The sequence below is a fragment of the Seriola lalandi genome, unplaced genomic scaffold, assembly GCF_002814215.2.
Source record: "Seriola lalandi dorsalis isolate HSWRI2012SDOR001 ecotype SW California unplaced genomic scaffold, Sedor1 jcf7180002054425, whole genome shotgun sequence".
NCBI lineage: Eukaryota > Metazoa > Chordata > Actinopteri > Carangiformes > Carangidae > Seriola > Seriola lalandi.
The window spans coordinates 1685470-1700364 of NW_019524978.1; the positions used below are offsets into that span (position 1 = coordinate 1685470).

At 40.4% G+C, this 14895-nt stretch overlaps 1 protein-coding gene across 1 annotated transcript; it reads right to left on the bottom strand.

Annotated features, from left to right (window-relative positions):
* Positions 1–1007: 1007 nt before the first annotated feature.
* trhra (thyrotropin-releasing hormone receptor a) lies at positions 1008–11463 on the bottom strand. The gene is made up of 2 exons (XM_023410446.2): positions 10343–11463; positions 1008–4231 (listed from the first exon to the last, which is right to left on the bottom strand). Exons 1-2 carry the CDS (start codon positions 11147–11149, stop codon positions 3791–3793), a joined length of 1248 nt encoding a protein of 415 aa, XP_023266214.1. The 5' UTR covers positions 11150–11463; the 3' UTR covers positions 1008–3790.
* Positions 11464–14895: the final 3432 nt, after the last annotated feature.

Here is a 14895-nt window from a genome sequence, read left to right on the forward strand (position 1 = left end):
GGCGAACAAGGACTTTGAGGAAAAAAAATTATTTTATGATGATAATAATTGAAATAAATCTAATGTCATAGAAGATGACACAGTACACAAGATACAACAAGTAACTGTTGAACCTGATTCTCGTTGGGCTCATATTGTGTCTCAGGATGAATTTTAGTGTCGCCACATGGTTCTGACGACATTTGAATGTTTCCATTAACTTCGCTGGTGTATTGGAAAACTAATCTTATTGCCATTTCATGTGGACGAGTGCACATATGAACTGAAAAGCCAAGTCAAGTCATTCACATGTATCCTGTGTTATATTTGTGACTGTGGGCATTTAGATGCATATATACTGTAATGTGTGATTGCAAAAGAAATCCCACTTTTCTATCAGCAGTGCATGTGGAGAAAACTACGAGAGGTATTAGTGTATATACAGGTTGCAGCCTGAAAATACAAAGTGTGGCATTAAATTAAAGGCTGGAGTTCACGCAGCTGATGAACTGTTACAGCAGTTTCAATTAATGCCTGCATGTTCCAAGGACACTCCCAGCACATTAAGCTCATTGCAGCTCCAGAACACTGCACTGGTAATTACTATAATATATAGACACAAGTGTTAGGATTATCACTTAACTAAATTGTGGGAGGTTTGATGAGTCAGATATTTGGAGTGACATTACCTACAGCAGCACAAATTGCACAGGGGTGTCATATTGTTTGTGTTGAGTACAGTTGGCCTCAATAGCTTCAGTATGATAGATTTCTGTTGAAGTGAGGCACCACATGCTGAGTAACTTCAAAACAAAGCCATCAACCCCTCTGATTGATGCCCTCAGTGCGGCCGTTGCTCAAACAGAAGCTGTCTGTGGCTTATTCATGGCAGCCTCTCGGATGAGATGGTTTCTTCAATGGCTGCTGGTTAGTAGATCAGTAGTGGCTGAAGTGTTGAGGGTTGGGAACAAAAGCACTCACAGTATGAAACATTAAGATGTAGCAATAATGAACCAGGCACAAGGTGCTACAATTATTGTGTTTATTATAGACAAAGAACAATACAAAATACAAAACAATCCATCAAACAACAAGAGCAGAATAACGCTACATGGAGACAGAAATGTGCATAAAGCGCCACCTCAGCTGGAAATACATCAGGTATCAGGTTTTGTCATCTCTGTGTTCACATCACAAAAGCTTGTGCTCATGCTGGAGACAGCATGCCGTGCAGAACAGAGAACATCTCCATCACTACTGCATGGTAGTTTCCCAAAAAATGAAATACGTTTCAACTGAGACCAAAGGTAGAAATGAATAAAAGTGCACAAATTAGAGGTACTTTATGCTACAAAACTATATTAACTAACACCTATGTTTTCTCAGCTGTTCCACTTAGCTTCCACTGAATGGTGTGAAATGATAGAAAACACACTGATGGAACAGGGGATCAAATAAGCCATTATTTTAAAAATGCACTTGCTGGCACACATTTGAAAACACAATATTGAATTAATTTCACATTACACTGCACAATCAATTTCAGCCAAGTTTACAATATAGACAAAAAAAAGCCTGCTGTTCAGTATGGAACAGGTTCCTTTCATTGAGTTTGCTCAGTATTCATTCCCTCTGAGTGCTCTTCAATTTACACATATACGTAGCTCAAAGAAACAGCAGGAAATTCTTTTAATAGCAGGGTGAGCTATATACATACTGAATTGCACCAGCTTGTGTATGGCACTTTGTCGTGATCTATTTACACATTCCGTCATTGCTCTGTGGGTTTTGCTGAGCAGATAAATCACAGAAAAGTGCTGCACTCTGCAATCCCAGCCAATATCAGTGAATTACTGCCACGACAGTTATTTGACCCCTCGACGAACAGCCCCTCTGTCTGCACATCAGGGTTACACATGTCACCCTCATTATTATACACTGGCCACTGACCTTCACAGGCTCCTCACAGAGAGTCCACAGTGGCCCATCTTCACAGTGACCAAAGCAACATAAGGCTTTGGTGTGTCTGTCACTGTTAAGACTTAAGTCCCTGCAGAAATCATTAGTGTTCAGATGATTTTTTTTTTTTTTTTTAAATAACACAGGAGGTTGTAAAGTGAGTGTCTGTAATATCTGCCCCTTTCTTTGCTCGGACCTTTTTAAAAAAGGTCATGTTACGCCGTGTCTGTGCTTTCTCTGTGGTAGCGAGATTAAAATGTCACGATGTTGCGCATTTGGATTCATTTGGATTCATTTGGATTACATGGCTTCTGGCTGGGAGGTATATGAACAAAGAGGGAATACGTTTGCTACAAGTAATCTGAAAGAACCTGGGTAAAGCTGAGTTGGTATTATGATATTCTAGGGATGGGCAATGTAAGCAATATAAACAGATCACCGCAAAAAAAATTTCTTGATTAGTTAGTCAGAGACAGCATCCCAACACAGAAACAAAGCTCTTTCCAACTGGTCATAGCCAGTGTGGGGTCAGTTACTTGAAAAACATTTAGTCATTTACTCAATACAAATCACTCAGGTAAAAGGTGACCAAGTTACTTTACTGATTACTCAACAGAAAAAGTAATTACACACACACACACACACATACACACACGTTACATCTTATATATGGAACATGTGTAGGAGAAGAACACGGAAAAAAGACGGTAAAAATAAATAAAGGAAATAAGACAGTGTGGTTTAACAAACAGCCAGCCTACAGTCTGTAGGTATTTACTCACTATCATCATCTAGGTTAACAATGACTGCATGAAGACCCGTCCTCACAGTGAAGCTGCATGGTTCAATCACTCCTGCACAACTGTAAACAAAACCTGCTTATTTCTGAGCGTAGCTTTACCCAGTGGGTGCCATTAGCAAAACAGCTAATATGTTGCCATTTACAAAAAAAATAAAAAATAATGTAAATTAGATGACTTGAGAGTTTCTTTTTTCTAAACGTGTCCCCAGATCTCCAGCCCCCAACCGAGCTAGCACGTACCGGATCAGTCCACCTAACGCACAGTGACCAAACTCATGTCAGCCTTCTATCAAACTCCAAAATCCACCTGCAAACTGTCAAAGTAACAGAGCCCTAATGGGATTAGTAACTAATGTAACATGTTAAAATGTCTTACTGCCCAAAACTAGTCTTTTAGAAACAGATAGCGTCCTTCCCAAATTAGGTAACAAAGTTGGTTGAATTAACTGAATATGCCTTTGTGTATTTAGCACCATATGTGCTTAGGCTGTGATATTTCTTGTTCTGCACTCTAATGGGGAATTTTAATCTTAAACTCAGCAGGATGTGGTGAAGTAGTAATTTCATTTATGCTAAATATTGACGTCACCCAGCCCTAAATTATCCACTTCTGATTTGACAGGGTCTGGTTCTGTTTAGACTTGAGAGGAAGAAATGATGGGGAGGTGGTCTGTTTTAACCAAACCAGTCATAAAACTGTAGGATGAACTTGATGACAAACTGCTTTTCCTGTAACAAGTTAATGTTTATAGAAAGGTGTCTCTGCATTTTATCATAAGGGTTCGATGCATCACATCCGGCTCTTTACATTGAGCAGGATTCTTTTCCTCCCTCTTCAGTGCTGTGCATATCGTAGAGAGCTCATGATAACTGCTTTCACCTATATGGCAGAAATGTGCTTGTCAGACAAAAGAAACATTTCTGAGAGAAAAAACCTTAGAGAAATTAAACTGGAGGTGTCAGTGTACTTAAATAAAACTTGTCCAATGGGTGACTGAATCAATACTGCAGCTCTCAGACTCTCTGATAGCGGAGTGCGTTTGTTTTTAGTCAGGCTTTGACATCACTTCCAGGCAGGGAAGGCTCCTCATACGGCATCCTCTTTGTGTTGGGCAGGATGCTGGAAGGTAGGTATTGATCTGTTGGTGTGTTTAGCTCGTCCATTTCTGTAGTGAAGTGGTCGGGACTTTCCCCATTGGACGTCTCTTTGATGACACTATAGGTGAGCGCCACGCTGTAAGAAGCTGGTTTCTCCATGCGCTGAGGGCCACAGTGACACAGCTTCTTAAAGGCAGCACGGAATTTCTGGGACATGGCATTGTAGATGACCGGGTTAATGGCACTGTTTAGATAGATGCAGAGACGGCAGAAGAGCAGGAACCAGGTGTCCAGGTAGGCCTTCTCCAAGAAGGAGTTGACCACCACTAAGGTCCTGTAGGGCATCCACAGTAAGGCGAAGAGGATCACCACCACAGCAAGCATCTTGGTCACCTAATAAAATCAAATCACAGAAAACTGGTTGATTCCCTGAATTTGAGGTTTCTCATGCACAATGAATATACATGAGCCACAGCACAAGGCACATATGGTCTTAAGACTCTCACAGCAGATATTGCATACTGCCAGTAAGTCATGACAGTAAGCCAGCAAGCACTAGTGCTGACCGATGAATCGTATTTTCATCATCATCATGATATGAACATGACGTGCAATACACACATCGCAAAAGACTGACTGAAACACGAGGAAGGAGAAAATTTTTTTTTATTTTCACAAGCCATGCGGTCACACAGGGTTTTCAAGGAGCAGCCCTGAGCCTCATGAACCGGAAAAAAAACTCTACCGTGCTTTGGTGTCATGCTGCAGCCTCTCGCACACAGCTGACAGCACAGAGGAGTGAACTTTTTACCAGAGCTGACAACAACTACGGTCGTAACTCTGTGAGTGTCATCACAACCTTTGCGAGTAAAAAAGCTACGAGCGTCCTTCATCGCACCACCTGTTCAACAAGATTTACACATGCAGAAAGGCTACATTTTCAGCTTCTCTCGTCCACCACGGTTTGTGTTACACTAAATGGAATTAAGCCTTCATTACTCTTATTTGCCTGTGGTTTTACTACTGTGACATATGTCAAAATGTCTTCCATAAAAATGAAAAAATCCCATCCTTAAAGTTATAATCACAGAAAGTGATGCATATACGTAATCCAGCACTGCTGTTTGTAATTGTTATCTTATTGACATCAATCTCACTGTTAACCAAACACAACACTTCCTGCTCCTGCTTTACAATAAAAGCATTCAACTGGTGTAACAAGGGGAAGGTTTTATTGTGACGCAATCACAGATAACAGAGGGTACTTGCCACATATGTTACTGTGACATTACGAGTACGATCACTTATCAAAAATGAATCCATACAAAACAAGACAGTCATTCACTCTCATTTCTTCACAGTGTTTAAAATACTGAAGGGAGTAGCAGCTGTTAGATGAAGAGTTGCAGTCAACAGGCTCCACACATCTAATTTTACAGCAATGAAACCACTTTCAATGTGCTCTATTCTGTTGTGTGGAAACTACAATACGGGCACCATATGCAGCCTGAAATCAGATCACAGTTGCTCATGACATGATGGAAAAGGGCCAATTGGAGACTGATTTCTGAGTTTCTTTCGTTGCAATTTTGACTGATACACCAGTTACTCTTATTGTATTGCTGACAGCTGATCAACAAGAATTCTGGGACCTGTAGTACTAAACAGAACTTGTTACCTACAGTACCAATGTGTGTCACTAAATCAGTAAGAACTGAAATCTTAAGAATTATAAGTAAGATCAGTGATAGGTGCACAAGGAATCATCATGTCCACCAATAAATTATATTTTCACTTGCCTTGACTCATTAAATCATTTGTTTTTTTGGCAGGCCCTGCGCCATAATAGCACAGCAGTGATATGAGAAGGATAATGGGCCCAGGTTGTGGTGTATATTGCAAAGAGAGGGGGTCCCAGTATTGATGCTTGGGGCACTCCTGTGAGGAGATGGGATAAGGACATTCATCTTTGCGCTGACTGACTGACTGATGAAGTTACACCATTGGTCAGCTGAATACAACGTGTTAAGGTACACACTAGCCCATTGGTTGGTTGGCTGACTGTTGGGAGTTTCCCCACTGGTCATTGCTCTTTCAAATTGATTTCGAGGGAACAAGCGGTGTTGCCAACTTAGCACCTTTGTCCCTGTTTATTCCACTTTTCAGACCCCTTTAGTGACTTTTTATCAAATAAGCACCTAGTGACAAATCTAGGGACTTTTTGGACAAACCTTAGCTACTTTCTGTAGAAGCGAGTTCCCAGTATCGCCCTGTGAGCACAAGGGCAGGCTTTCCCTCCACAGGTACACCTCCCTATGCTGACTGCATGGCAGCTGATGTGAATAGTCTTCTAACTTTCTCACCGTCTTTACCACGTGTACAGTGATTTTGTCAGACGACTTTGCAGTTATAGAATCAGGATTTTACCAGCAGAGCAGCAGCTTGGAAACAATGGCTTTGAACTGACTAGTAGTTTACATGTAGTCTAAAGTCGTTGTATTTCAGTCACTACTTTATTCTTGTTCTATTGTCTGAGAACAGAAACAGAAAAACATCTAAGTGAGAACAGCTTTATTGGGAACTCAGCTGTATGAAAATACTGTGAGCACAGAGAGTAGGAGAGAAATAAACAGAATGCAAATATACCAGGTTTTGACCTAGTCTTGTTTAACCAAATTACTGTGTCTTGTCTGTGAACACAGCTGCATTCCCACCTGAGCACTTGACTCACTTGAGTCAACTCGAGTATGTTTAATCAGATTAACATGGTGCAGCCACACTGCTGCTCAAATATTGATGCTGTGACTGAAGAGGAAACCCCTCCTGCACTGAATATTCATTTAGGTGCTCTTCTTTAAAGAAAAAGTTCAGTATGTCTGATTGCTCTAAAGTTATTCAGGAAAAATGCTGCAGTCTAATAGTTGGGGGGGGGACTTGATTTCAGAGTTTTTATTTTTCCGTTCATTCTATTTACAAGCACCTGCTGAAGCATTTCCATGTGAAGGCTTCATCTGAGGCTCAGTAAATTCTGCTTTTAAAGGACACGTCACACAATCAGCAATCAGCAGGAAAACAGTTCCACCTGTATCCACACAGAGAGATGCATTCGAGATCACAAGTTCTCACATTAGACATTATAAGCCCACCAGACCTAAAAAGAAATGTAGTAACGCAAAACTGCAAATACACCATAAATTAACCTTTAGACATGTTTCTGAAAAAATATTTAAAGAAGGTTCTACTTACTACAAACTTCTAATGTCAAAAATGCTGTCTGTTCTCTGGTATCTGTCCATGTTTGTAGACTATTTCTTCAAAGACTGAGCCACCATCTTTTTGAAAGATGTAACCACACCTTAAAACAACCCATATTGTCATTTAAGTGTGGGAACTAGTACAATCTTTCAATGAGCCTGAAAATAAAAATCTGCAATTTCAGTCATCTCAAAGACTTTTAGCGTCTCCTCAGTGGCTAGAGATACTATCACAGACCAATCATTAATTTTGATTCTAACAATGTCTTTCATGAATATATTGTCTTGCTCTTGCTTCAAAATCTATCTCAGAGAAAGTAAACAAAAATTGAAGTGACAAAAGTTTGAACATAAAACTGCAATTAGAACTAAAACACACAATAGCCTTTGGCAAAACTTTATGTAAAAGCAGACCATGAGTCACCCTCATTAGTTTGTTGAACTGGTTATTTGCATGACACAGTATCAAGAGAAATGTTCTTGCTGGACAAACCTGGTACAGAAATCATTTACACGACAGTACCACAGTCTAATATTCATATAAAACTCTGGATTTAGAGGTTGTTTCATCACATTTATTATCTGAGCTTAGAACTCTTGAACGCATCCTGCTTATCTTCTTGTCTTTACAGGTGTAACTGTTTTCCTGATGAAGAGAACTCTTTTAAAAAGAGAACTCACTCATCCTCTGATGAAGCCTCTAACACATCAGCAGCTTTGTCACACTGCATGTTGTGAATAAAATGACCACAAAAATGACTGCTGGAGTGCTGGCTTATTTTTCAGTCTATTTTGGGGAAAACAAACATAAGAGGTTAAAAAGAGATTTATTGTGGAGACACAAGGGACACTACAACGCAGCAGGCTCAGCCTTTCTGGTCCTTTTTCCCTCCAAAGGATCTGAATGTGAAGAAAGAGGCAAATGTCTAATGCTGGTCAGTCCAGTCTATACTCTAATAAACAGTCAAGGCTGATCAGGGTAAAGGTTTTCATTTTGCTCTATAATTTTGATTTGTTGTTTCATGTAACTGGCCCATACCTGACTACTCATACCCAATACAGAATTTCACTAAGGAACAGAATAAATCTACAAAATATGAATAATACAACAGATATTTATGTGTGAAATTGGGATTAAGAGTGTGATTTAAATGTGTTTCAAAAGTGATCTTCATTATCACTTTGCAACTTCTGCAACTTAAACAGACAACTGCCGATGTTTTGTGAGGAGCTGGTCTTTGGGAAAACTTTGTGATGCAACTTTAAAACCACCCCACTGTCGATCTCATAAGCCATTCATTGTTTATTCGGATTGCTGTTGATTAACTTCAAGTGAGGAAGACTGGTCACAACTGTATGCACAACCTAACAAAGCCTGGATTTGTTTGTATAATTAGCAGGTGATAATCCTGCTGTGAAACTTACTACGTAATTATATCTTATCTATATTTATGTAGCGTCGTCTTGGCTGCAGTGAGGTGAGTTAATAGGATTGGATAGGGGCACTGCCAGTGTCATTGGTGAGCGAAATACTCAATCCTCATTATTTCTTGACCTTTTGGTTTAATTCAGTAAGGTACGTGTTGGATGGTATGGATTGTTCCTTTTGTCTAAAATGAGCGATTAATGCAGACCACCAGAAAAACATGTTATTGTGTTGTTGAGGGTGTGAGTTAGTCAAAGATAAAAACTCAAGCCATACTGATGGAGAAAAAAGCCAAAAGCCTATTTGAGTTGGGGTTAACTGATTAGACCATCCAATAGAGCATGGAGCTCCCTCAGGGTACCACACCCCCTGTCATTCCAAGAGAAGGCTTCTCCCCGTGATCTGATAAACAAACGTCTACCTCTGCATGTACTGCATGTGTGTCTTTTAACAAAATAAGACATTTTTTTTGTTTACAAAAGGAAGATGCTGTCAGAGAAGGATGAAACACAGTCTTATATACGACAGTTTGAATTTACAATATGTGTGATATGAGTGTTTTTATTTCAAATGGACTTTTTCTGTCTTTCTGCAGCTTGCACATAAATGCAAACAAGGTTAAAAAAAAAAGAAAAAAGTTTGATTTCAAAAAGGTCCTGTTGTCTTTATCACTTTGGTTAGTTTGACTCTTATTTACAGGGATCTGAACTCTAAATTTATGCGTCAGAGTTTTGAAAAAGTGGAAAGTGATTTTGAGGTTCATTAGACTTGATATATGAAAGTAACTGAGCTGGCAGCACTTTGATGTTCTGTGCTCAGCTGTTTGGACATTTTCTTATTATTTTTTTAAATGCATAAAGAAAGTGCATATTTTCATTAATTAGAGCTACACATGCCAACAGCTGACCTTTGGAGAGCCCAAACAGAACAGCTCAGGAAGCACATAAATAGTTTAATCACCACACCACCACCACCATACTTCATCACTTTTATTCATTTTAGGAGAACAGTTTATAATCCTGATGTTGGACTGATGACATGTTTCAGAAGTCCACTACACATTACTTGTGTTTGGGCTCTCATAGACCTCAGCTTGGTTAAATGAAATGGAATTGAGTTTTTTTTTTTTTTTTAATACACTCTGGAGTTGTGCTTTATACACAACACAACCCCTCCAAAATAAGGGCTCTATTTGCTTTCTATTATCTTTTCATAAGACGTCTAACAGGAAGCTCAACATCTCAGAGGCTTAAATGACCCTATACACTATTGTATGTAGGATTTGTACATTTCTTGGTGAATGACAGTTAAAAAAAATAATTATGCATTTGTTCTTATCCACACAACATAAATATGTCATTGTCTTGCATTGCTTTATGTTTATTTCTGTATTTTGTCAAGAGTGTGCAAACTGAGGGCCTGAAGAAAATTAACAGAGTATTTAAATGGGAAACAAATGTTTTTACAGCTCTTAGATTGTGGTTTGTGAGACAGCAAACAATGAGGAGGTGGAGGTCAACCATACACAGGGTTTGATTTTGCAAAATCAATATTTTTTTTTAAATGGCCCTAGTTTGTAAGGTCAGTTTGAACAGGATTTAAGACCATTGCATTATTCCACTGTTTAAAATAAAAACCTAATTAATAAATAAATGAAGACATTGTCTCAGAGAAGCAGGGGAGCTGGATGACATCACTCCCTTGTTTCTGATGGGAGGAAATTATGGATTTACACCTGACCTGTGGTGCAGCTGGATCCATAGACCCCCTTCTCACACACACTGATAACACACTGATAATGTTCGTGAACAAACAGTGGCCCACCTGTCTGCGGGAGGCAGCCGTGGCGCTGCTGGAGGAGCTGGCGCTGATCATCCTCCCACCCTGACTCGTCTCCTTCTTCCACTTCTTGGTGCTGTCCTTGGGATCTGACGGCAGCGGGTTCAGGAAAAGTATCCTGGCGATCAGTCCGTACAGGACTGTGGCCAGCATGAGAGGCAGCACGTAAAACACCGCGAAATCTGTGAAGTAAATGGGCAGGTAGTGACTCCTGGACACTTTGTATGCGCAGCTGAGCAGCACCACGTTGTCGTACACCAACTTTTTAGTGTCTGACAGAAAGAGCCACATGACGCAGTAGACAGAAGTGAGCGCCCACACCAGCATGATGATTTTCTTTGCCCTGGATAAAGTGCACAGAAATTGCGCTTTGATGGGGTGGCAGATGGCGATGTAGCGCTCCACGGTGAAGGCGGTGATGGAGCACGAGGACGCGTTTATCCCCAGGTACTGGAAATAGGTGATGCCCAGGCAGCCCGCGTAACCGTACACCCACTGACCGTGCAGGGCGTCGGTGATGTTGGGCAGCCCGGCGGCCGTCAGGACCATCAGGTCAGCCGCAGCCAGGCTCACCAGGTAACAGTTAGTGGGAGTCCGCATATGTTTGGTGGTCAGGACCACTAGGATGACCATCACATTCCCCACGATCCCCACCCCGCATATGAGGGACACCAAAAACACACTGACCACTTTATACTCAACAGTGTAGTCAGTCCAAACACCCAGGGTCTCATTGTCCTGCACCGACGTGTCATTCCCCACAGTCATATTATCTATGGTGATGTTTTCCATAGCAGAGAGAGGCTGTGGCTCTGTGCGCTTTAATGAAAATTACACCTGGCATTCAAAAAAAAAAATCACTAAAAAATCATGACAATAAACTGAAGGGCCCTGGCGTCCAAACTCCAGAGTCCGTCTATAAATGCTCCAAAAACTTCAATTAATCCAGATATAATCCAAAATGTCCTTTCTGCTGCATGAAATCCAATTTCTGATATTGCAAAATCATCAAATGTAACTCCAATACATTTTCCATAAAAGCAAAATAAAGTGAATGGAGCCTCGGTTGTCAGAGGAAGTTTGCAGAGAGAGGATGTGTTACAGCAGCTCCGCGCTCTGCTCCTGCCTCACTGCTCAGCCTCTGCCTGTCTGCTCCTCACAGCCTCATGCACAGCTCACAGTGAAGTCACACGGTGACACACTGGAGTCACAAACTTTTTTTTCTCATTTCCAAGATGTTTTAAGGGATTTTGATTCAGGCGCAAAATTAAGGTATACATATCTATAGATATATATAACATACTCCTATTTAATCTATCTAATTGTATCTACAAGCAGTTTCTAAGCACTTAATAAATGTTTCATAACACACCTATATATATATGTATATGTACACACACACACACACACACACACACGGTGCAATAAATGTGTGTTTTATATATATATATGTGTGTGTGTGTGTGTGTGTATGAAGCACTTAAAATGTCTTTTCTATCTGCTTCCATCAATTATCTAGTGTGTTGTAAACCATTGTTGATTTACATACTGCTCATCAATGCTGGGTGTGGGTTAAAATAAAGGGAAACTTCTCATCAACTGCCATTTATGTTGCATTGTTTTCTCCTATAAGGAAAACTAGCAGTGAAGTAACACAATCCATCCCATTATTTGCACCTGAATCATTTGATATCCTTGAAATGTTGCATAACGTTGGAAGACCATTAAAACATTTGACTCTACCCTGGGTGAATTTGACTTTAATAATCAGACAGAATGACGATGGACTCCTGAGTGTTGCGCTGCTTTGTGACAAAATTTCCAACAATGAATGATGGAGGAATAACTGAAACCACTGGGATGTAGTTTTTACTGACAGTTTATGTTGATAAGAGCAAATAATAAGTCAAATAACATTCATTATTGCAACACACATGCTGTATGCACACGCTGTAAGTACAAACACAAATATTAAATGTATCTGTAGTGACAGATAAAAGTGCCCTAAAGAGATAGCTCAGCTGCCAAGTACTACAAGTTAGTTATATAGGAGATAAAAAAAAAAGTAATCCCATAAAGCACAATAAGACCGTTCTAAACTTCTTGTTGAGTCCTACAAGCACAATGGTAAACCATGATAGGACTATTACAGTGATGGAAGGAGATAGCGATGTCATAAAGAAGGACACAGTTACTTTAATATTTTTTATTGCATTATTGTTATGGTGTGTCGTCTCATGTGGCGGCTCCAGAATGCTCACAGCATGACTGCAGCCTATTTGCACTGTTTCCTTCTGTTGCACTTTTTCAGCTCATTTGTGCCTGCTATTTACTACAGTAGCACACTATTTAAACTGGCTGACTTCCACGTGAACACTATGTTCAGTACCAGGAAATCTGAATCTTTGGCTCTTCCTCAAAACACGTTGCCTCAGTGTTTCTGTCTCTTCACCTCACACTCTCTCTCTCTCTCTCTTTCTCTGTTGTCTACCTGCATCCACTTGACTTCTCACGCCTCATTGACAGGGAGAGGAAATAAAGGTTCACACTGCTCGGTTAGATTACAGCATCGCAGTGTAGAAACAAGGGGCTTAGGTCTCAGGTGGTACCACAACACCCATGGGCGGTGTTGTAGCAATTCTCCTCCTCGAAGGTAAATACCTGTAACATTAGATCGAGGCTCTGAGGGAGACAAGTGTCTGAAGCTGCCTCTCAGTGTGAAAAAAAGTCCTCTACTGTCTGCAGTCATCTCCATCTGCAGGATATCCACTGTGGAATGACAAACTGAGACATACATGTTGATGATTTAACATGAACGTGATTAGCATTCTCCCTCCCCCTGGCGCTTTAGGTCCTGGAGCCAAAAAGATAAACAAACTGTCTGAGGTTTCAGGCAGTCGCTCAACACTAGTCCAGATTAGTGGAATTGTTATTCCTGGGGAAGCTGCATGGGCTCAAGTGAAAAAGGCAGACGATGAAAATTACTCAGATTTGAGCTCAGTAGGCGATGCAGCTGTTTATATTACTGTCTATACAACCTTCCCAGGAGGCTGGTTTAGCAACGGCAGCTCAGCAGTCTGCATGGAAATAGCCTTGAAGGAAGCATGCCTCAGACTCTAGGTTACCTTTTGGACGTTATCAGACAGATGGATAAGTGTTTTTACGATGTCAGCGGATTATTGTGGTTATAAGTGCTCCTAAGTCTCCTGATCTCCAGCAGGTTAATTCCCTTTGGTTAGACCCACGATTCCTCCAAAGATTTCATGTCAGTGTGCACATAACTTATCATGTAGTATTAATTCATTATCACCTCTGTATCGATCCCCTCCGTGTCTATTAGGCCATATCAGAGGAGGGCTGAATGAAGAGTTTGGCTCTGGTGAGAGACTGTGACACATCATCACTCCTCAAAGCCCCGGGGGGTCAAAAGGTAAAATAACACAATTCACAGGTGACTGAGAGATTTTATAATCACTATCTGTAGAATACGTTCACTCGAGGTGTTGGAGACAGCCGGCCTGCCAAAGTAATTCTAAGAGAATATTGATCCTGTTAATGGGAATGGTTATATGTGCTATGACATTCCATGGAGATTATTAAAGGCTGTGCATGTGTTTGTCTGTGAACCAGGTGTACTGGATGTTGCTTCTGATATTCTCACCGGCTTAAACATAACTGCTAGACCACTGAAATTATTTTTGGGCATTTTTGTGCCTTTATTTGAGAGGACACGGGTCATTCCAGGGACTCGCTGCTCAGGGCATCTGCACCCACACGATATGTGCCCTAACGACTCGGCTGCTCGGCCCAAGACCATTGATTTACAACCAGATAAACCAACTTAATTTATTTGTCCCGCTGCAATGAAAAATGTAACTGCCAGTTGACATTAGTTCTTTCCCTTCTTTAGCTATGCTAAGGCCATGGCCAGCAACTGGTGAGCTTAGCTTTGCAGAAAGACTGGAAACTGGGGGAAACAGCTAGCCAGACTCCATTCAGAACCTCTGAAGCTCACTAATTAACACATCATATCTATCATTATATATAATATTATTATTATTGATAAGCAGCATGTTTAGTTTAATAGTATCCATCCCACTGAATTGAAAACCTTGATGCCAGGAGACCTGAGTGCCAGTGGCGGAAGTATTCAGATTTTTATTGAAGGAAAAGTAGCAACAAACACAGTAAAAATGCTCCCATATAAGTACAGTAACTGAAAACCAGTGAAATAGTTTAACATAACTTACAGAGAGTTAAATGGGAAGATGAATAGCAGACAGACTAATGAGTATTTTATACTGAAATTGTTTAACAATATCAACAGCAACACAACAAAACAATTCCCTGCCAATAAACAGTCGGGCACATAACCCTGCTGTAAAACATTAAACTATTAAAAAGTAAATAAGTATTATAACAGAATATACCACAAATGACAAGTGAAGTACTCATTATCTGGCTGAATGCCCATTACCGTTCATTCCCTAATGTATTTGCTTGAGGTGGAGTAAATCTCATGATATGACAGTATATAA